The sequence below is a fragment of the Oncorhynchus gorbuscha genome, linkage group LG13 (genome assembly GCF_021184085.1).
Source record: "Oncorhynchus gorbuscha isolate QuinsamMale2020 ecotype Even-year linkage group LG13, OgorEven_v1.0, whole genome shotgun sequence".
Lineage (NCBI taxonomy): Eukaryota > Metazoa > Chordata > Actinopteri > Salmoniformes > Salmonidae > Oncorhynchus > Oncorhynchus gorbuscha.
In genome coordinates, this window is record NC_060185.1 from 42,491,728 (window position 1) to 42,509,527 (window position 17,800).

At 45.2% G+C, this 17,800-nt stretch overlaps 1 protein-coding gene across 1 annotated transcript in view; it reads right to left on the minus strand.

Moving 5' to 3' along the window:
- LOC123992937 (gap junction delta-2 protein) overlaps positions 1 to 16,186 on the minus strand; it is a 32,629-nt gene extending 16,443 nt beyond the window's left edge. Inside the window, exon 1 of the mRNA XM_046294585.1 lies at positions 15,362 to 16,186. Coding sequence (XP_046150541.1) covers positions 15,362 to 15,432 — 71 coding nt within the window. The 5' untranslated portion in view covers positions 15,433 to 16,186. The remainder of the gene's footprint in view (positions 1 to 15,361) is intronic.
- Positions 16,187 to 17,800: the final 1,614 nt, after the last annotated feature.

Here is a 17,800-nt window from a genome sequence, read left to right on the forward strand (position 1 = left end):
TGTGTTGTTTAGGTTTAGAGTGTGTAGTCTTAGAGTGATTATCTTAATTTACCGAGGTTAGCTAGCCAGCTATTTGTCGTCCTTAACGTAGGTGACTCTGCTAGCTAGCCAACAGCTAGCCAACGCTAGCCAACGTCTTCTGTATAGAACTCAACTACCCGGTCGCATTCACAGGTAGTATCACATTTTCACTTCATTACAGTACAACGGTTTGATTTGTTTGATCGTAGCTAGCTACTTAGCTAGCTACATAGCCGTCTTTGTATCAAAGATAATTGTGTAGTCTAGAGCGATTTTCTAGGTTCGCTAGCCATCTATTGTCGTTCTTTTAACGCAACGTAACGTAAACATCACTGCTAGCTAGCCTGCTAGCCCCGAATAGCAACACTGCAGAAACTATTACACTCAACGGAACGACTTGATTAGTGTAGTGTCAACAACGCACCCACTGCCAGCTGGCCTACTTCAGCAGTACTGTATCATTTTAATCATTTTAGTCAATAAGATTCTTGCTACGTAGCTTAACTTTCTGAACATTCGAGACGTGTAGTCCACTTGTCATTCCAATCTCCTTTGCATTAGCGTAGCCTCTTCTGTAGCCTGTCAACTATGTGTCTGTTTATCCCTGTTCTCTCCTCTCTGCACAGACCATACAAACGCTCCTCACCGCGTGGCCGCGGCCACCCTACTCTGGTGGTCCCAGCGCGCACGACCCACGTGGAGTTCCAGGTCTCCGGTAGCCTCTGGAACTGCCAATCTGCGGTCAACAAGGCAGAGTTCATCTCAGCCTATGCCTCCCTCCAGTCCCTCGACTTCTTGGCACTGACGGAAACATGGATCACCACAGACAACACTGCTACTCCTACTGCTCTCTCTTCGTCCGCCCACGTGTTCTCGCACACCCCGAGAGCGTCTGGTCAGCGGGGTGGTGGCACCGGGATCCTCATCTCTCCCAAGTGGTCATTCTCTCTTTCTCCCCTTACCCATCTGTCTATCGCCTCCTTTGAATTCCATGCTGTCACAGTTACTAGCCCTTTCAAGCTTAACATCCTTATCATTTATCGCCCTCCAGGTTCCCTCGGAGAGTTCATCAATGAGCTTGATGCCTTGATAAGCTCCTTTCCTGAGGACGGCTCACCTCTCACAGTTCTGGACGACTTTAACCTCCCCACGTCTACCTTTGACTCTTTCCTCTCTGCCTCCTTCTTTCCACTCCTCTCCTCTTTTGACCTCACCCTCTCACCTTCCCCCCTACTCACAAGGCAGGCAATACGCTCGACCTCATCTTTACTAGATGCTGTTCTTCCACTAACCTCATTGCAACTCCCCTCCAAGTCTCCGACCACTGCCTTGTATCCTTTTCCCTCTCGCTCTCATCCAACACCTCCCACACTGCCCCTACTCGGATGGTATCGCGCCGTCCCAACCTTCGCTCTCTCTCCCCCGCTACTCTCTCCTCTTCCATCCTATCATCTCTTCCCTCCGCTCAAACCTTCTCCCACCTATCTCCTGATTCTGCCTCCTCAACCCTCCTCTCCTCCCTCTCTGCATCCCTTGACTCTCTATGTCCCCTATCCTCCAGGCCGGCTCGGTCCTCCCCTCCCGCTCCGTGGCTCGATGACTCATTGCGAGCTCACAGAACAGGGCTCCGGGCAGCCGAGCGGAAATGGAGGAAAACTCGCCTCCCTGCGGACCTGGCATCCTTTCACTCCCTCCTCTCTACATTTTCCTCCTCTGTCTCTGCTGCTAAAGCCACTTTCTACCACGCTACATTCCAAGCATCTGCCTCTAACCCTAGGAAGCTCTTTGCCACCTTCTCCTCCCTCCTGAATCCTCCGCCCCCCCCCCTCCTCCCTCTCTGCAGATGACTTCGTCAACCATTTTGAAAAGAAGGTCGACGACATCCGATCCTCGTTTGCTAAGTCAAACGACACCGCTGGTTCTGCTCACACTGCCCTACCCTGTGCTCTGACCTCTTTCTCCCCTCTCTCTCCAGATGAAATCTCGCGTCTTGTGACGGCCGGCCGCCCAACAACCTGCCCGCTTGACCCTATCCCCTCCTCTCTTCTCCAGACCATTTCCGGAGACCTTCTCCCTTACCTCACCTCGCTCATCAACTCATCCCTGACCGTTGGCTACGTCCCTTCCGTCTTCAAGAGAGCGAGAGTTGCACCCCTTCTGAAAAAACCTACACTCGATCCCTCCGATGTCAACAATTACAGACCAGTATCCCTTCTTTCTTTTCTCTCCAAAACTCTTGAACGTGCCGTCCTTGGCCAGCTCTCCCGCTATCTCTCTCTGAATGACCTTCTTGATCCAAATCAGTCAGGTTTCAAGACTAGTCATTCAACTGAGACTGCTCTCCTCTGTATCACGGAGGCGCTCCGCACTGCTAAAGCTAACTCTCTCTCCTCTGCTCTCATCCTTCTAGATCTATCGGCTGCCTTCGATACTGTGAACCATCAGATCCTCCTCTCCACCCTCTCCGAGTTGGGCATCTCCGGCGCGGCCCACGCTTGGATTGCGTCCTACCTGACAGATCACTCCTACCAGGTGGCGTGGCGAGAATCTGTCTCCTCACCACGCGCTCTCACCACTGGTGTCCCCCAGGGCTCTGTTCTTGGCCCTCTCCTATTCTCGCTATACACCAAGTCACTTGGCTCTGTCATAACCTCACATGGTCTCTCTTATCATTGCTATGCAGACGACACACAATTAATCTTCTCCTTTCCCCCTTCTGATGACCAGGTGGCGAATCACATCTCTGCATGTCTGGCAGACATATCAGTGTGGATGACGGATCACCACCTCAAGCTGAACCTCGGCAAGACGGAGCTGCTCTTCCTCCCGGAGAAGGACTGCCCGTTCCATGATCTCGCCATCACGGTTGACAACTCCATTGTGTCCTCCTCCCAGAGCGCCAAGAACCTTGGCGTGATCCTGGACAACACCCTGTCGTTCTCAACTAACATCAAGGCAGTGGCCCGTTCCTGTAGGTTCATGCTCTACAACATCCGCAGAGTACGACCCTGCCTCACACAGGAAGCGGCGCAGGTCCTAATCCAGGCACTTGTCATCTCCCGTCTGGATTACTGCAACTCGCTGTTGGCTGGGCTCCCTGCCTGTGCCATTAAACCCCTTCAACTCATCCAGAACGCCGCAGCCCGTCTGGTGTTCAACCTTCCCAAGTTCTCTCACGTCACCCCGCTCCTCCGTTCTCTCCACTGGCTTCCAGTTGAAGCTCGCATCCGCTACAAGACCATGGTGCTTGCCTACGGAGCTGTGAGGGGAACGGCACCTCAGTACCTCCAGGCTCTGATCAGGCCCTACACCTAAACAAGGGCACTGCGTTCATCCACCTCTGGCCTGCTCGCCTCCCTACCACTGAGGAAGTACAGCTCCCGCTCAGCCCAGTCAAAACTGTTCGCTGCCCTGGCCCCCCAATGGTGGAACAAACTCCCTCACGACGCCAGGACAGCGGAGTCAATCACCACCTTCCGGAGACACCTGAAACCCCACCTCTTTAAGGAATACCTAGGATAGGTTAAGTAATCCCTCTCACCCCACCCCCCCTAAGTTTTAGATGCACTATTGTTAAGTGACTGTCCCACTGGATGTCATAAGGTGAATGCACCAATTTGTAAGTCGCTCTGGATAAGAGCGTCTGCTAAATGACTTAAATGTAAATGTAAATGTCTCTCTCTCTTAATATTCCTAATGGCCTGTTGATTGTTTACCCAGCTGTTTGGGACAGTAAAAAGTAGAGTGCTGCAGCCACAACCTCTTCTCATCTATTTGTTGGTAAATATATACATCTACTGTACAATTACCTTCGGTTAGCGAAGATGGAGGAGACTGAAACGAAAACATATTCTTAAAGTACTCTACTTTCTCTTTCAAAATATCATTCGGTGAATCATGAGGGACTCCATCATTTGTAAAAAGTTTCAATAAAACATATTTGGTAGCATTTCTTTGCTGAAGATTGGATAATTCTTTTTTTGCATTTTTTCTCATATTCCATCCAGTTTGCTTTATTTTTATAATATATTTCACTGGGTCTTCCTTGAATAAGTTCTTCCATTTCTTTTTGTTTTTCCTCTAACTTATTCTGTGTCTCTATGGCACAGTTTTTATTGCCATCTAACTGTACTGTTAGTCCTTCAATTTCCTTTGTTAATATGGACTCAATGATCTAAATTGCTTTTGTTTTAGAGATGAGTACTGAATTGCATGGCCTCTAAAGGCACATTTAAAAGTGTCCCATACAATATGGGGATCTTCTGTACCTATGTTATGTCAGAAATACAATCTCCAATATCCTCGCCTACGTGGAAATTCCGTAAGAATCACATTTATTTCTTAAGCCATTTCTTCATCAGCCGATGTCACAAAGTGCTATACAGAAACCCAGCCTAAAACCCCAAACAGCGAGCAATGCAGATGTAGAAGCACGTAAGCATGTAAGAGTAATATATATGCCAATTATGTGATGGTCTGACCACATTCTGTCCCCCCTTTTGGTGCCAGAGAGAATGACATAAGAAAGTAATCAAGACGACTAGCCTGACTAAACCTCCGCCATGTATATCTCACTAGGTCAGGATATTTAAACCTCCATATATCCACTAATTCCAATATATCCACGACATTCATGATTTCCTTTAGTGCCTGAGGGTGATAGTTTGAAGTGTGATTTCTTTTACGGTCCATATAGGTATTTAAAACCATATTCAAATCTCCCACCATAATAATAGAGTCTAGTGTTGCTTGTAGAGTTTATATATTTTAAAATATATTTTCAAAGAAGCTTGGATCATCATTATTTGGACCGTATATATTAATGAGCCAAATCTGTTTATGGTCCAATAACATATTTAAAATCATCCATCTGCCTTGAGGATCTGTTTGGACAATTTGCACATTTGGATCAAATGTTAATTAATATCATTACCCCTTTTGAATTTCTTTGCCCACGGGAGAAATATATTTTGCCCCCCCCTAGTTCTTTTCCCACAAACTTCATCTAAAAATTTTTAATGAGTTTCCTGTAAACAATAGACATTAGATTCCTTTTCTTTTAACCAGGTAAATACTGATCGTCTTTTTGTAACGTCTGCTTCCAACTCACACTCCCAAACACCTAGATCCCCTGAACGCAGCTCACTCTCCAGATCCTAATCACCTGAATTCTGATCACCTGTTCACACACCTGTATGTCATTATCACACACTATTTAGTTCAGTTCTTTGCACCCCCTCACTGTGAGGTATTGTTTGTTTTGTGACACGATTGTATTTGGAATGCTGGTTTGCTTGTAATTTAATCCTCCTGTGTATGATACTTTTGCCTGCCTCACTAATGATGCCTATTCCCTGCCTGTACCTTAGTCTATTGGATTTCCTGTTTTCAACCTCTTGCCTGATCTCCCGGACAACATTACTAGCCTTTTCCCTGCCTGTACTGTTGCCTTTTTGGACTACCTGTGTATGACCTTCTAGGGTATAGGGTTGTGGACCATTCCCTCAATATAGGACCATAAATAAATTAATTAACATTTATTTTAAAAATGTAGCTCCACGTGATAGGACAATAAATAAATTAGATGTATAATTTATTTTAAAATGCAGTTCCACCATGATAAGACAATACAAAAATAAGATGTTTAATTCATTATAAAATGTATATGCCTCATCTGCACAAAATTGAAAGCTCTCTCACAACTCCTGCTCACAGACAGACATTGGTTCTGGGATATGCAACCATTTCCTTTCCCAGTCACTTAACGCCACACTTTCACAAACACCAAAAAACACACCACACCATCCATCTCAATACATCCACACATACCCACATACTGTGCCTTTTGTCTGCTGTGTGTTTATCTCCGCCATGTTGAATTAGTGCTTTTGTCTTCCAATTAGTTATATTTGAAGATAGATAGAAAAGCTAAACTCGGCAAAAAAAGAAACGTACTCTCACTGTCAACTGCGTTTATTTTCAGCAAACTTAACATGTGTAAGTATTTGTATGAACATAAGAAGATAGCCATAGAGAATAGCCATGGAGTAGTCTTTGTGTCTCTGAACAATTGATTATCAATATACAGTTTGCAGAGCTAAGCGTTTCCCTTTCAATCTATTTTCCTTGACAATTGGACACAGAACTTTGCGCCGTTCTGCAATTTCCTTCGGGAACTGATCATTCATGCCTATTTTCGTGCCAGCAAGTCATTTAACCAGGCTTTTAACCATTATTTTATCTTCAAAGAAAGCTAATTTGGCAACGATTTGCCGTTCATACCTCTGCTCGAAGTGGTGTACATGTTCGAGTTGGATTTTGTCAATAGCTTCGTGTGGGATCTGAAGCGCTGTAAGGAGGAACTCTCTAACTACACATTCAGGAACTTCTCCTTCTTTCTCTTGGATACCTCTAAGTACCAAATGATCTCTCATGGATCTAGTCTGTATGTCAAGTAAGGCTTCTCTCAGAACAATGTTCTCCTTTTAAAGTTCATTAACTTCGGTTGCAATCTTATTGACTGTCCCTTTTAGCTTGTTTGTGTCTTTCTCCAATGTCGCAGCTTTTTCGTTACTCATCCTGAGGCCTTCAACTCTTTTATATCCTTACCGACTAGTTCAAGTATACCCAGTTCGTCATTTATTGATTTGAACAGATCGGTTTCGACCTTTACCTTTCCCGGTGGTGAAAAGATTAAATTGTCTGTGTCTGTAGAAGAGTCACGTTTTCGTTTTGAGATTGGTTCTTCTGTCTTACTCTCCGTCATGTTGAGATAGGTTCCCCTGTCTTACTTCTCCGTCATGTTGAGATAGGTTCCCCTGTCTTACTCTCCTTCATGTTGAGATAGGTTCCCCTGTCTTACTCTCCGTCATGTTGAGATAGGTTCCCCTGTCTTACTCTCCTTCATGTTGAGATAGGTTCCCCTGTCTTACTCTCCTTCATGTTGAGATAGGTTCCCCTGTCTTACTCTCCTTCATGTTGAGATAGGTTCCCCTGTCTTACTCTCCTTCATGTTGAGATAGGTTCCCCTGTCTTACTTCTCCGTCATGTTGAGATAGGTTCCCCTGTCTTACTCTCCGTCATGTTGAGATAGGTTCCCCTGTCTTACTTCTCCGTCATGTTGAGATAGGTTCCCCTGTCTTACTCTCCGTCATGTTGAGATAGGTTCCCCTGTCTTACTCTCCGTCATGTTGAGATAGGTTCCCCTTTACTCTCCGTCATGTTGAGATAGGTTCCCCTGTCTTACTCTCCGTCATGTTGAGATAGGTTCCCCTGTCTTACTCTCCGTCATGTTGAGATAGGTTCCCCTGTCTTACTCTCCGTCATGTTGAGATAGGTTCCCCTGTCTTACTCTCCGTCATGTTGAGATAGGTTCCCCTGTCTTACTCTCCTTCATGTTGAGATAGGTTCCCCTGTCTTACTCTCCGTCATGTTGAGATAGGTTCCCCTGTCTTACTCTCCGTCATGTTGAGATAGGTTCCCCTGTCTTACTCTCCGTCATGTTGAGATAGGTTCCCCTGTCTTACTCTCCGTCATGTTGAGATAGGTTCCCCTGTCTTACTTTCCGTCATGTTGAGATAGGTTCCCCTGTCTTACTCTCCGTCATGTTGAGATAGGTTCCCCTGTCTTACTCTCTGTCATGTTGAGATAGGTTCCCCTGTCTTACTCTCCTTCATGTTGAGATAGGTTCCCCTGTCTTACTCTCCTTCATGTTGAGATAGGTTCCCCTGTCTTACTCTCCGTCATGTTGAGATAGGTTCCCCTGTCTTACTCTCCGTCATGTTTGGGTGTTGCTTGTTTTGCTAATATTTGTCAATACATTTCTCTAGTCTTAAAAAAGATTTATGTTGTTATCCAGGTTGAAGGTTATTACCCACCAAATTGTGAAGTGCTAATATTTAGTCTAACTTACCGATATTGAATATTGCGTTTTTATCTTGAGGTGATCTACATTGCTGTGTTCAGTCCGCCATCTTGCTCCTGTCACTACTCATTAAGTGTCTGGCTCAACCTCTTCTAATCTTAGTGACCCTGTTGTGGTGTTTCACCAGGACATCTGGATTCAGCCAGTCAGACGGACCCCCATTGAGAGAAAAACACTCAGAATGTAACACTTGTGTATAGGAGATCTTACACCTTTTCACAGTGACATGGTTTATCCAATCACTCATCCATTCACTCATACACATAAGACAAGGGTTTATCTGTATGACTTTAACAGTGATGACAGGAAGATTAGCATTAAAGGATTGTAAGGTCGGGAATAACAGAAAGAAAAGATGAAACGTGTGAGAGGAGGATTGGGTTTTGGGAGGAAGGAGTGAAAAGAGAGATCGGTGGGATTGGCACGCTGGAGAAGTTGGCTCTGCACGGTTGAATCCCGGATTCAGCTGTACCGGGCAGATGGCATGGTGGCAGTGGGCTTATGGTATGGGCAGGCATAAGCTACGGACAATGAACACAATCAGATTTAATATTGCAGATAGATTTTAGCTTCCATCAATGTAATTGTCTGCATCATTTCCAATCCCATATATATATATTTTTGTATGTATGTACATATACATACAGTACTAGTCAAAAGTTTGGACACACCTACTCATTCAAGGGTTTTTCTTTATTTTACTATGTTCTACATTGTAGAATAATAGTGAAGACATCAAAACTATGAAATAACACATATGGAATTATGTAGTAACCAAAAAAGTGTTAAACACATTTTAGATTCTTCAAAGCAGCCACCCTTTGCCTTGATGACAGCTTTGCACCATATTGGAATTCTCTCAACCAGCTTCATGAGGAATGCCTTTCCAACAGTCTTGAACGAGTTCCCACATATGCTGAGCACTTGTTGGCTGCTTTTCCTTCACTCTGCGGTACGACTCATCCCAAACCCTCACAATTGGGTTGAGGTGTGAGGTGTGTTTTGGGTCATTGTCCTGTTGAAAAACAAATGATAGTCCCAAGCGCAATCCAGATCCAATGGCATATCGCTGCAGAATTCTGTGGGAGCCATGCTGGTTAAGTGTGTCTTGAATTCTAAATAAATCACCAACAGTGTCACCAGCAAAGCACCAGCACACCTCCTCCTCCATGCTTCACGGTGGGAACCACACATGCAGAGATCATCTGTTCACCTACTTTGCGTCTCACAAAGACACAGTGGTTGGAATCACAAATCTCAAATTTGGACTAATCGTGTTTCTTGGCCCAAGCAAGTCTATTCTTCTTACTGGTGTCCTTTAGTAGTGGTTTCTTTAGTAGTGGTTTCTTTACAGCAATTCAACCATGAAGGCCTGATTCACGCAGCCTCCTCTTTACAGTTGATGTTGAGAGGTGTCTGCTACTTGAACTCTGTGGAGCATTTATTTGGGCTGTCATCTGAGGTGCAGTTAACTCTAGTGAACTTATCCTCCGCAGTAGAGGTAACTATGGGTCTTCCTTTCCTGTGGCGGTTCTCATGAGAGCCAGTTTCATCCTAGCGCTTGATGGTTTTTGCGACTGCACTTGAAGAAACTTTCAAAGTTCTTGACATTTTCAGAATTGACTGACCTTCATGTCTTAAAGTAATGATGGACTGTCATTTCTCTTTGCTTATTTGAGCTATTCTTGCCACGATATGGACTTGGTCTTTTACCAGATAGGACTATCTTCTGTATACCACCCCTACCTTGTCACAGCACAACTGATTGGCTCAAACGCATTAAGAAGGAAAGAAATTCCACATATGAACTTTTAACAAGGCACACCTGTTAATTGAAATGCATTCTAGGTGACTACTTCATGAAGCTGGTTGAGAGAATGCCAAGACTTTGCAAAGCTGTCATCAATACAAATGGTGGCTACTATGAAAAATCTCAGATATGTTTTGATTTTTTTAACATGTTTTTTTTTGGTTACTACATGATTCCATGTGCTATTTCATAGTTTTGATGTCTTCACTATTATTCTATAATGTAGAAATTGTAAAAATAAAGAAAAACCCTGGAATGAGTAGGTGTGTCCAAACTTTTGGCTTGTACTGTATATATATATATATATTGTATATATATTTTCCTTTATTATGTTCCCCTAACCCTACCACCCCGCCCCTAACCCTACCACTCCTCCCCTAACCCTACCACTCCTCCCCTAACCCTACCCTACCACTCCTCCCCTAACCCTACCACCCCTCCCCTAACCCTACCACTCCTCCCCTAACCCTACCACCCCTCCCCTAACCCTACCACTCCTCCCCTAACCCTACCACTCCTCCCCTAACCCTACCACTCCTCCCCTAACCCTACCACCCCTCCCCTAACCCTACCACTCCTCCCCTAATCCTACCACTCCTCCCCTAACCCTACCACTCCTCCCCTAATTGGACCAAACTAATGGACAACAACACTTAGGGTTCTACTTCCCAAGTGTCGCAGTGGTCTATAAGGCACTGCATCTCAGTGCTTGAGGCGTCACTACAGACACCCTGGTTCAAATCTAGGCTGTATCACAACCAGCCGTGATTGGGAGTCCCATAGGGTGGCGCATAATGGACCCAGCGTTGTCCGGATTTGGCCGGGGTAGGCCGTCATTGTAAATAAGAATTTGTTTTGAACTGACTTGCCTAGTTAAATAAAGTTGACATTTATACATACTATATACATTTTACAGACACAATGTATTTTACAATAGTTCTCTTTTTTGAGTTTTTAATCTCATCCTTCAGCTACCCTAAACCCCTCTCAACTATCTCTGAACACCATCCAGTTTAGATTTTTATTTGCCATATATTTTTCAACTGTGCTGTGATGTTTCACAAAAGTTCTGAACCTTTCCAATTGCATTTTATCTATGGCTATTTGAGTGCCCATAGATACCGTGAAGAGATCCTGAGGCCCATTAAGTGTGCCATTCATCCCCCACCATCACCTCATGTTTCAGCATGATATTGCATGGCCCCATGTCGCAAGGATAACCACCAGACATGTCACCCATTGAGCATGTGTGGGATGCTCTGGATCAATGTGTAAGACAGCATGTTCCAGTTCCTACCAAATCCAGCAACTTTGCACGGCCATTGAAGAGGAGTGGGACAACATTCTACAGGCCCCAATCAACAGCCTGATCAACTCTATGGAAAGGAGATGTGTCACGCTAAAAGAGGCAAATGGTGGTTGCACCAGATACTGACTGGTTTTCTAATCTGTGACCAATAGATGCATATCTGTATTCCCAGTCATGTGAAATCCATAGATTAGGGCCTAGTGAATGTATTTCCATTGACTGATTTCCTCATATGAACTGTAACTCAATAAAACTTTTGAAATTGTTACATGTTGCGTTTATATTTTTGTTCAGTGTAGTTTTTGGTAAAAACATTTTTAAAGACTGTAAAATCACCAGGAATTCAGCAAAACAATAATAATTTAGGAAGTCTGTTCCCAATTATTCCCACAAATAAAATAAAAAGAGGTATGTGATCGTGTCTCAATGTAAGAGATATAACGATTGTTATTTTCAAATACAATCTCGTTTTGGGCTTAGGTGTTGTCAATTTAAAGTGAAAAACGTTTTCTAATTATTTTCCAGCCCTATGACCATTCCCTCCGATCTAGTTGCCTACCCCTGATGTAAGGGGAAGAAGAGACTGTAAACACTTTAGGGGCCAATGTATCTGAAATGAGGACGGTAATAAATAGACCTGTGGGGGACTCCGCAAGGTATGGGCCCTCTAATACACACACACACACACACACACACACACACACACACACACACACACACACACACACACACACACACACACACACACACACACACACACACACACACACACACACACACACACACACACACACACACACACACACACACACACACACACACACCGATGTGCTCTCTCAGTGCTCTCCCCCCTAAATAGCCATTACCTCACAGCTCCGTGACTCCATTACTCTCACCGGAGCTGAACACAGACCTGTGGAAGCCCTCACACTGATTCAACTGAACGATCAGTGGTTAAAAGAAGTCGGAGCTACATGGAGCCATGCTCCAGCAAAGGGACGATCATATTTTTATCCAAAATAACATGTCCATCCAACTCTAAACAATCACTTTATCCAACTCAAAAAGTATGTTTATCCAACTCAAAAACTGAAGGACCAATCAGAGACTTGTGCTCAGGGGGATTCCCAGTTTCCACAATGTTTCTAAACAGCCATGATACCAAGGTCAGATGTCATGTCATGGAGAGCCATCGCTCTTTATGGCGGCTGAACAATAGTGAATATTAGAAAAAAGGGTTCCGAAGGGTTCTTAAGTTTTTCCTATAGGAGAACCCTTTCTGGTTCTAGGTCGAACCCTTTTGGGTTTCAAGTAGAACTCTTTGGAAAGGGCTCTACATGGAACCCAAAAAGGTTCTACCTGGAACCAAAAGGGTATGTCTTAGAACCAAAAAGGGTTCTTCAAAGGGTTCTCCTATGGGGACAGGTGATGAACTCTTTTAGGTTCTAGATAGCAATTTTCTTCTAAGAGTGTAGCAATGGATGAAAAGCAAACATGACCAAATGAGTCGGCTACGGAACAGTACAGACAATTGCTTTAACTCTAACTCCAATAAGCCCTCTTGCTGAAGTTCCTATTACCATCTTACACTTTAATACAATTGTCAGAGAAAGAGAGAGAGAGAGAGAGAGAGAGAGAGAGAGAGAGAGAGAGAGAGAGAGAGAGAGAGAGAGAGAGAGAGAGAGAGAGAGAGAGAGAGACCGTACACTGGTTCTGTAACCATATAAATATAACTACTAGAACAGACACTAGAGAATGGGGAAATCAGAACAATTACTTGAAAAGGGGATTACCTTTCTAGTAATTGTATTTCTATGACTGTAACCGGCCTCTGCAGACTAAAGCAATGGCGCCTGCCTCTGTCTGTTAGAGTGTGAATAACACTTTGCTCTCACTCCTTCTAGCGTGGGTGACTAATTCAGATGATCAGTGTGGATCATGAATGAGTTGGGAGACGTGATCATTCATAGCACTGCTACCAGATACAGGCTGACTGGTCTGTTTCCTAATGGAAGCACACATCTAGGGAAGCCAGGGGTCAGGCAGCCAGGGGTCAGTCACTACACATATTACACTCTAATTCTATAGTGCTAGTCCTGGAGGAACATTCATATAGACATAGCGATAGACACTGATTATGATAGTGTTATGTATGGGTTATGAATGTGTTATGAAGTCCTTATGTAGGTACCCTTCAAACAATGTGTCACCCTATAATGAATGTGCTGAATAGCTGATAATGTAATTTATACACTCAAAGTATCTAATATTGTATGACAAATTATGGACCACCAACTTTTGGGCCCAATACTGTATTATGAAGTAGACTACAGTAGATACTGTCTCTCTCTCTCTCTCTCTCTCTCTCTCTCTCTCTCTCTCTCTCTCTCGCTCTCTCTCTCTCTCTCTCTCTCTCTCTCTCTCTCTCTCTCTCTCTCTCTCTCTCTCTCTCTCTCTCTCTCTCTCTCTCTCTCTCGTTTCACTTTTAGGCCTCCACTACATTCAGACAACCAATGACATAAGACCCTCACAATTAATTTGTGATATAATTCAGAACACATATGTAATATAATGATATACTAACTCCCAATCTAGATATGAATGAGATGTGTCTTTACTCAGTAACAACATGTACATCCCAAATGACACCCTATTCCCTTTATAGTACCCTACTTATGACTATGGTCCATAGGGCTCGGTTCAAAAGTAGTACACCGAATGTACAAAACATTAACTCTTTCCATGACATAGACTGGCCAGCTGAATCCAGGTGAAAGCTATGATCCCTTATTGATGTCCACTTCAAACAGTTTAGATGAGGGGGAGGAGACAGGTTAAAGAAGGATTTCTAAGCTTTGAGGCATGGATTGTGCATGTGTTCTATTCAGAGGGTGAATGGGACAAGACAAAAGACATAAGTGCCTTTGAATGAGGTTTGTGTCAAGAACTGCAATGCTACTGGGTTTTTCACAATCAACATTTTTCCGTGTGTATCTAGAATGGTCCACCACCCAAAGGACATCCAGCCAACTTGACACAACTGTGGGATGCAATGGAGTCAACAATGGACCAGCATCCCTGTGGAACACTTTCGACACCTTGTAGAAACCCTGCCCTGATGAATTGAGGCTGTTCCGAGGGCAAAAGGGGAAGGTGCAACTCAATATTAGGGAGATGTGGATAGGCAAGCCAAATGAGAACACTTTCTACTGCAGTCTTGGAGCATTCATTTATCTTTATGCAGATGTCAGGGAGGACCAATGACCACACTGCCCATAATGAGGACACAACCAACCCTACAGCCTTCTGTAGTGACTTCCCAGAGGACTAGACACCATAGCAGAGGACTAGACACCATTTCCTGTTGCATGCGTGTGTGTGTGTGTGTGTGTGTGTGTGTGTGTGTGTGTGTGTGTGTGTGTGTGTGTGTGTGTGTGTGTGTGTGTGTGTGTGTGTGTGTGTGTGTGTGTGTGTGTGTGTGTGTGTGTGTGTGTGTGTGTGTGTGTGTGTGTGTGTGTGTGTGTGTGTGTGTGTGTGAGAAAGAGAGAACGAGAGAGAGAGGAGAAAGTGAGAGGCATGGACTGGACGAAAGTCAAACGAGGTCTCTGCATCCTCGTGCTGTTCTAAACTCAGCTGAAGCCCCTCTGACCAATGGCATCTCTCATCCCCCTCGTTCTCCCCCTCCATTCCCACCCTCCCATCATCATCCCATCACTTTGTCGACAGGATTTAAACAAAGCCTCTCAGCTTCTGATCAGCCACTTTGGACAGGAAGCCACAGACTCAATCAGACCATATTTGCAACACATAGAGATGACACGCAGAGGGGAAGCTCCCTTGAGTGCCTCAAACTGACCATACAGAAGAGAATATCCTCGCAATAAGCCCCTTATCCAATACCTAGCATCATCCCCATCATAACCAATAGCGGATAGTGCCCTTTGCGGCCAACACCAGAGACATTGACTATCAATCTGCCCATTTAAAATGGTAATGTAATGTTTTCTTTTTTTTTGTTTTATTTTACTGTCATAGCCTTTGTGTTTGCGATTGAGCCTTCGGAATGGAAACCTTTTGAATGTCATGTAATTTAACCTCTAGATCAGACAAATTAAAATCTGGACTTTGAAGCCAGTTCTACGCTGATTTTCATTCTTTCCAACTAACCAGGGACTGATAATGACCTGGGACACCAGGTGCGCGCAATTAATTATCAGGTAGAACAGAATCGGCAGTACTCTGGACCTGCAGGCTCAGATTTGAATACCTCTGCTCTAGATATCAGTATGCTGCTTACCTTCCGATCATGGTGGAATGCTGCTGGACGGCAGCCTCCAGAAGGCGCTCCAGGATGGTCCACTCCCCCATGATGGCCGTGGTTACTCCTCTGGGTACAGGAACCCCGCTGTTGGCCCTCACTCTGGGCTTTGAGGTGCCCTAGGCCCACGTGCGTCTACCCACCGGAGGGGAAGAGAGAGCGCTGCTGCTGGGTGGGACTGGGGGCCGAGGGCGTCCTCTATTACAGCTCACTGGGCCCCCATAGCTGCCTGTTGGACATCCCTGGACCTCCGCTGCGCTGACCTGAGATGACTGGACCGGAGCTTCTCTGTATGCCGCTGTGCAGACGCACACATACAAACTCTGTATCTGGTGGCAGAGTTGGTGTCCCTGTTTTCACTTGTTCTGTCCTCACGTGGGTTCTCTCTCTTTGTGAACCTGCCCTCTAGGTGTACCTGGCCTCTCTACCTATCTCTGTCTCCAGCTGCCCTGCTTCTTTCACACAGACAAACACACACACACAGCTGCCCCTCCTCGCTACCACAACACACTCTCTCCCCAGCTGTCGTAATCCCTCAGCCACTGTGCTATGTCTGATAAAACACCACCCAACACAATGAAACCAAACTCACACACTCTAAATGTCCTGCCATGCACTGAGACTTACAGTGTGCAGGAACAGTGATCCATCACACCCAGTCTCACAAGCACACTCCTTTACGCTCACACACTCGCACTCGGTCCTCAACAGTCAAAGATCAGCGTCTGTCTTCTCTCTCCACTCCTCCCTCATCCTCCTCTTCCCTCCCTCCACTCTGTCTCTCCTCCGTCCTGTCTCTCTCTCCTTCCCTGTGGCTAGTCTTGTGCTTCTCTGCCTCTCTCTCCCTCTCTCCTCTCTCCTCTCTCCTCGTTGTGTTCACACCGTCAGCGCTGGAGTAGTGTAGCTCTCTCTCTCGTTTACTCTCTCGCTCTCCCCCTCTCACTCTGGCAGAGAGCTAGAGTGAATTTCTGCTTTGCTGGTGCTCATAAGGAAAGCTCCTCACTGGTTTCTCTCAGTGTGCTAGAGGAATGATAGCTCTTCTTCTTCTCCCTCCCTCTGCTGCTTCTCTGCCTTCATCTAGTTTCCCCTCACAGTTTGACACTGTCTCCACCTTCTCCACCTGCCCACTCCCTCTCTCACTCTCTCTCTCTTACTCTCTCTCGCTCACTCTCTCTCTCTCTCTCTCTCTCTCCCTCTCTCTTTCTCTCTCTCTCTCTCTTACTCTCTCTCGCTCACTCTCTCTCTCACTCCCTTTCTCTTTCTCTTTCTCTTTCACTCTCTCTCTCTCTCTCTCTCTCTCTCTCTCTCTCTCTCTCTCTCTCTCTCTCTCTCTCTCTCTCTCTCTCTCTCTCTCTCTCTCTCTCTCTCTCTTTCACTCTTTCTCTTACTCTCTCGCTCTTTGCCTGCAGGCACCCAGCTCGTGCGTGTGTCCAGAAGATTAGAGAGAGGAATCATCGCTCTGCTCATCCCTCCATCCTTCACTCTGTTTATCCCCTCCTCTCTCTCATCTCTCAGTGTTCCACTCCAATTACAACACAACCGACACACAAACCATTTTCCTTTATCACTCTCATCCTGCCATGCTTTTCCTCCATTCCTCCATTTTCCGCACCTACTGGCGAGACTGGTCTACCTTCCTTTCCCCTTTTCTACCTCTCCTCTCATCTCACCTTTTGTGTGTACACAGAGCGTTCACATTGACAACTGTGTTTATTGGCACTGGCATGGTGTTGGGGGATGTAGAAGACTGTCATGGTCACCTTCACTGTTGTGGCCACCCTCAAATGCACAAACACTTGCTAAGTCTCTGGTGGAAATGCGAACATACAGATGACCCCTCTCTCTCTCTTTCTACCCACAGCCAAGGGAAGGAGAGAGCAGAGCAAGACTGAAGGTGTGTGTGTGTGTGTGTGTGTGTGTGTGTGTGTGTGTGTGTGTGTGTGTGTGTGTGTGTGTGTGTGTGTGTGTGTGTGTGTGTGTGTGTGTGTGTGTGTGTGCGTGTGTTGGAATTAAAGAGAGACAAGATTTAACAAAGAGATTTGACGTTTGAAGCAGCTTGCAGTTTCTATATTTGACATTTGGAGAAACGTGGAAAAAGTCTAATTCTGCAGTGACTTTGAACCTAGACCAGATGATGCTCTCTCTCTCTCTTCATGCATAACCCTTTCTAAGCAGGAAATTACATCACAATGGGAGTGGAGTGCCCGAGGCCTTTACAAGGTGTATATACTAGTGTGTCTGTGTATCATCAGCTGGACACCAGCACAATACGCCGGACTGGGAGGACTCATGGAGAGCAGTCACAAGGATCCAGACCCTTATCCTCCCTGGTGAATACAAACGTGGGATCTGACTTGTAAAGCTACTGTATGTACACAGTTCATATCACTCTGTTACCCATCCTCTCACATTCATGGG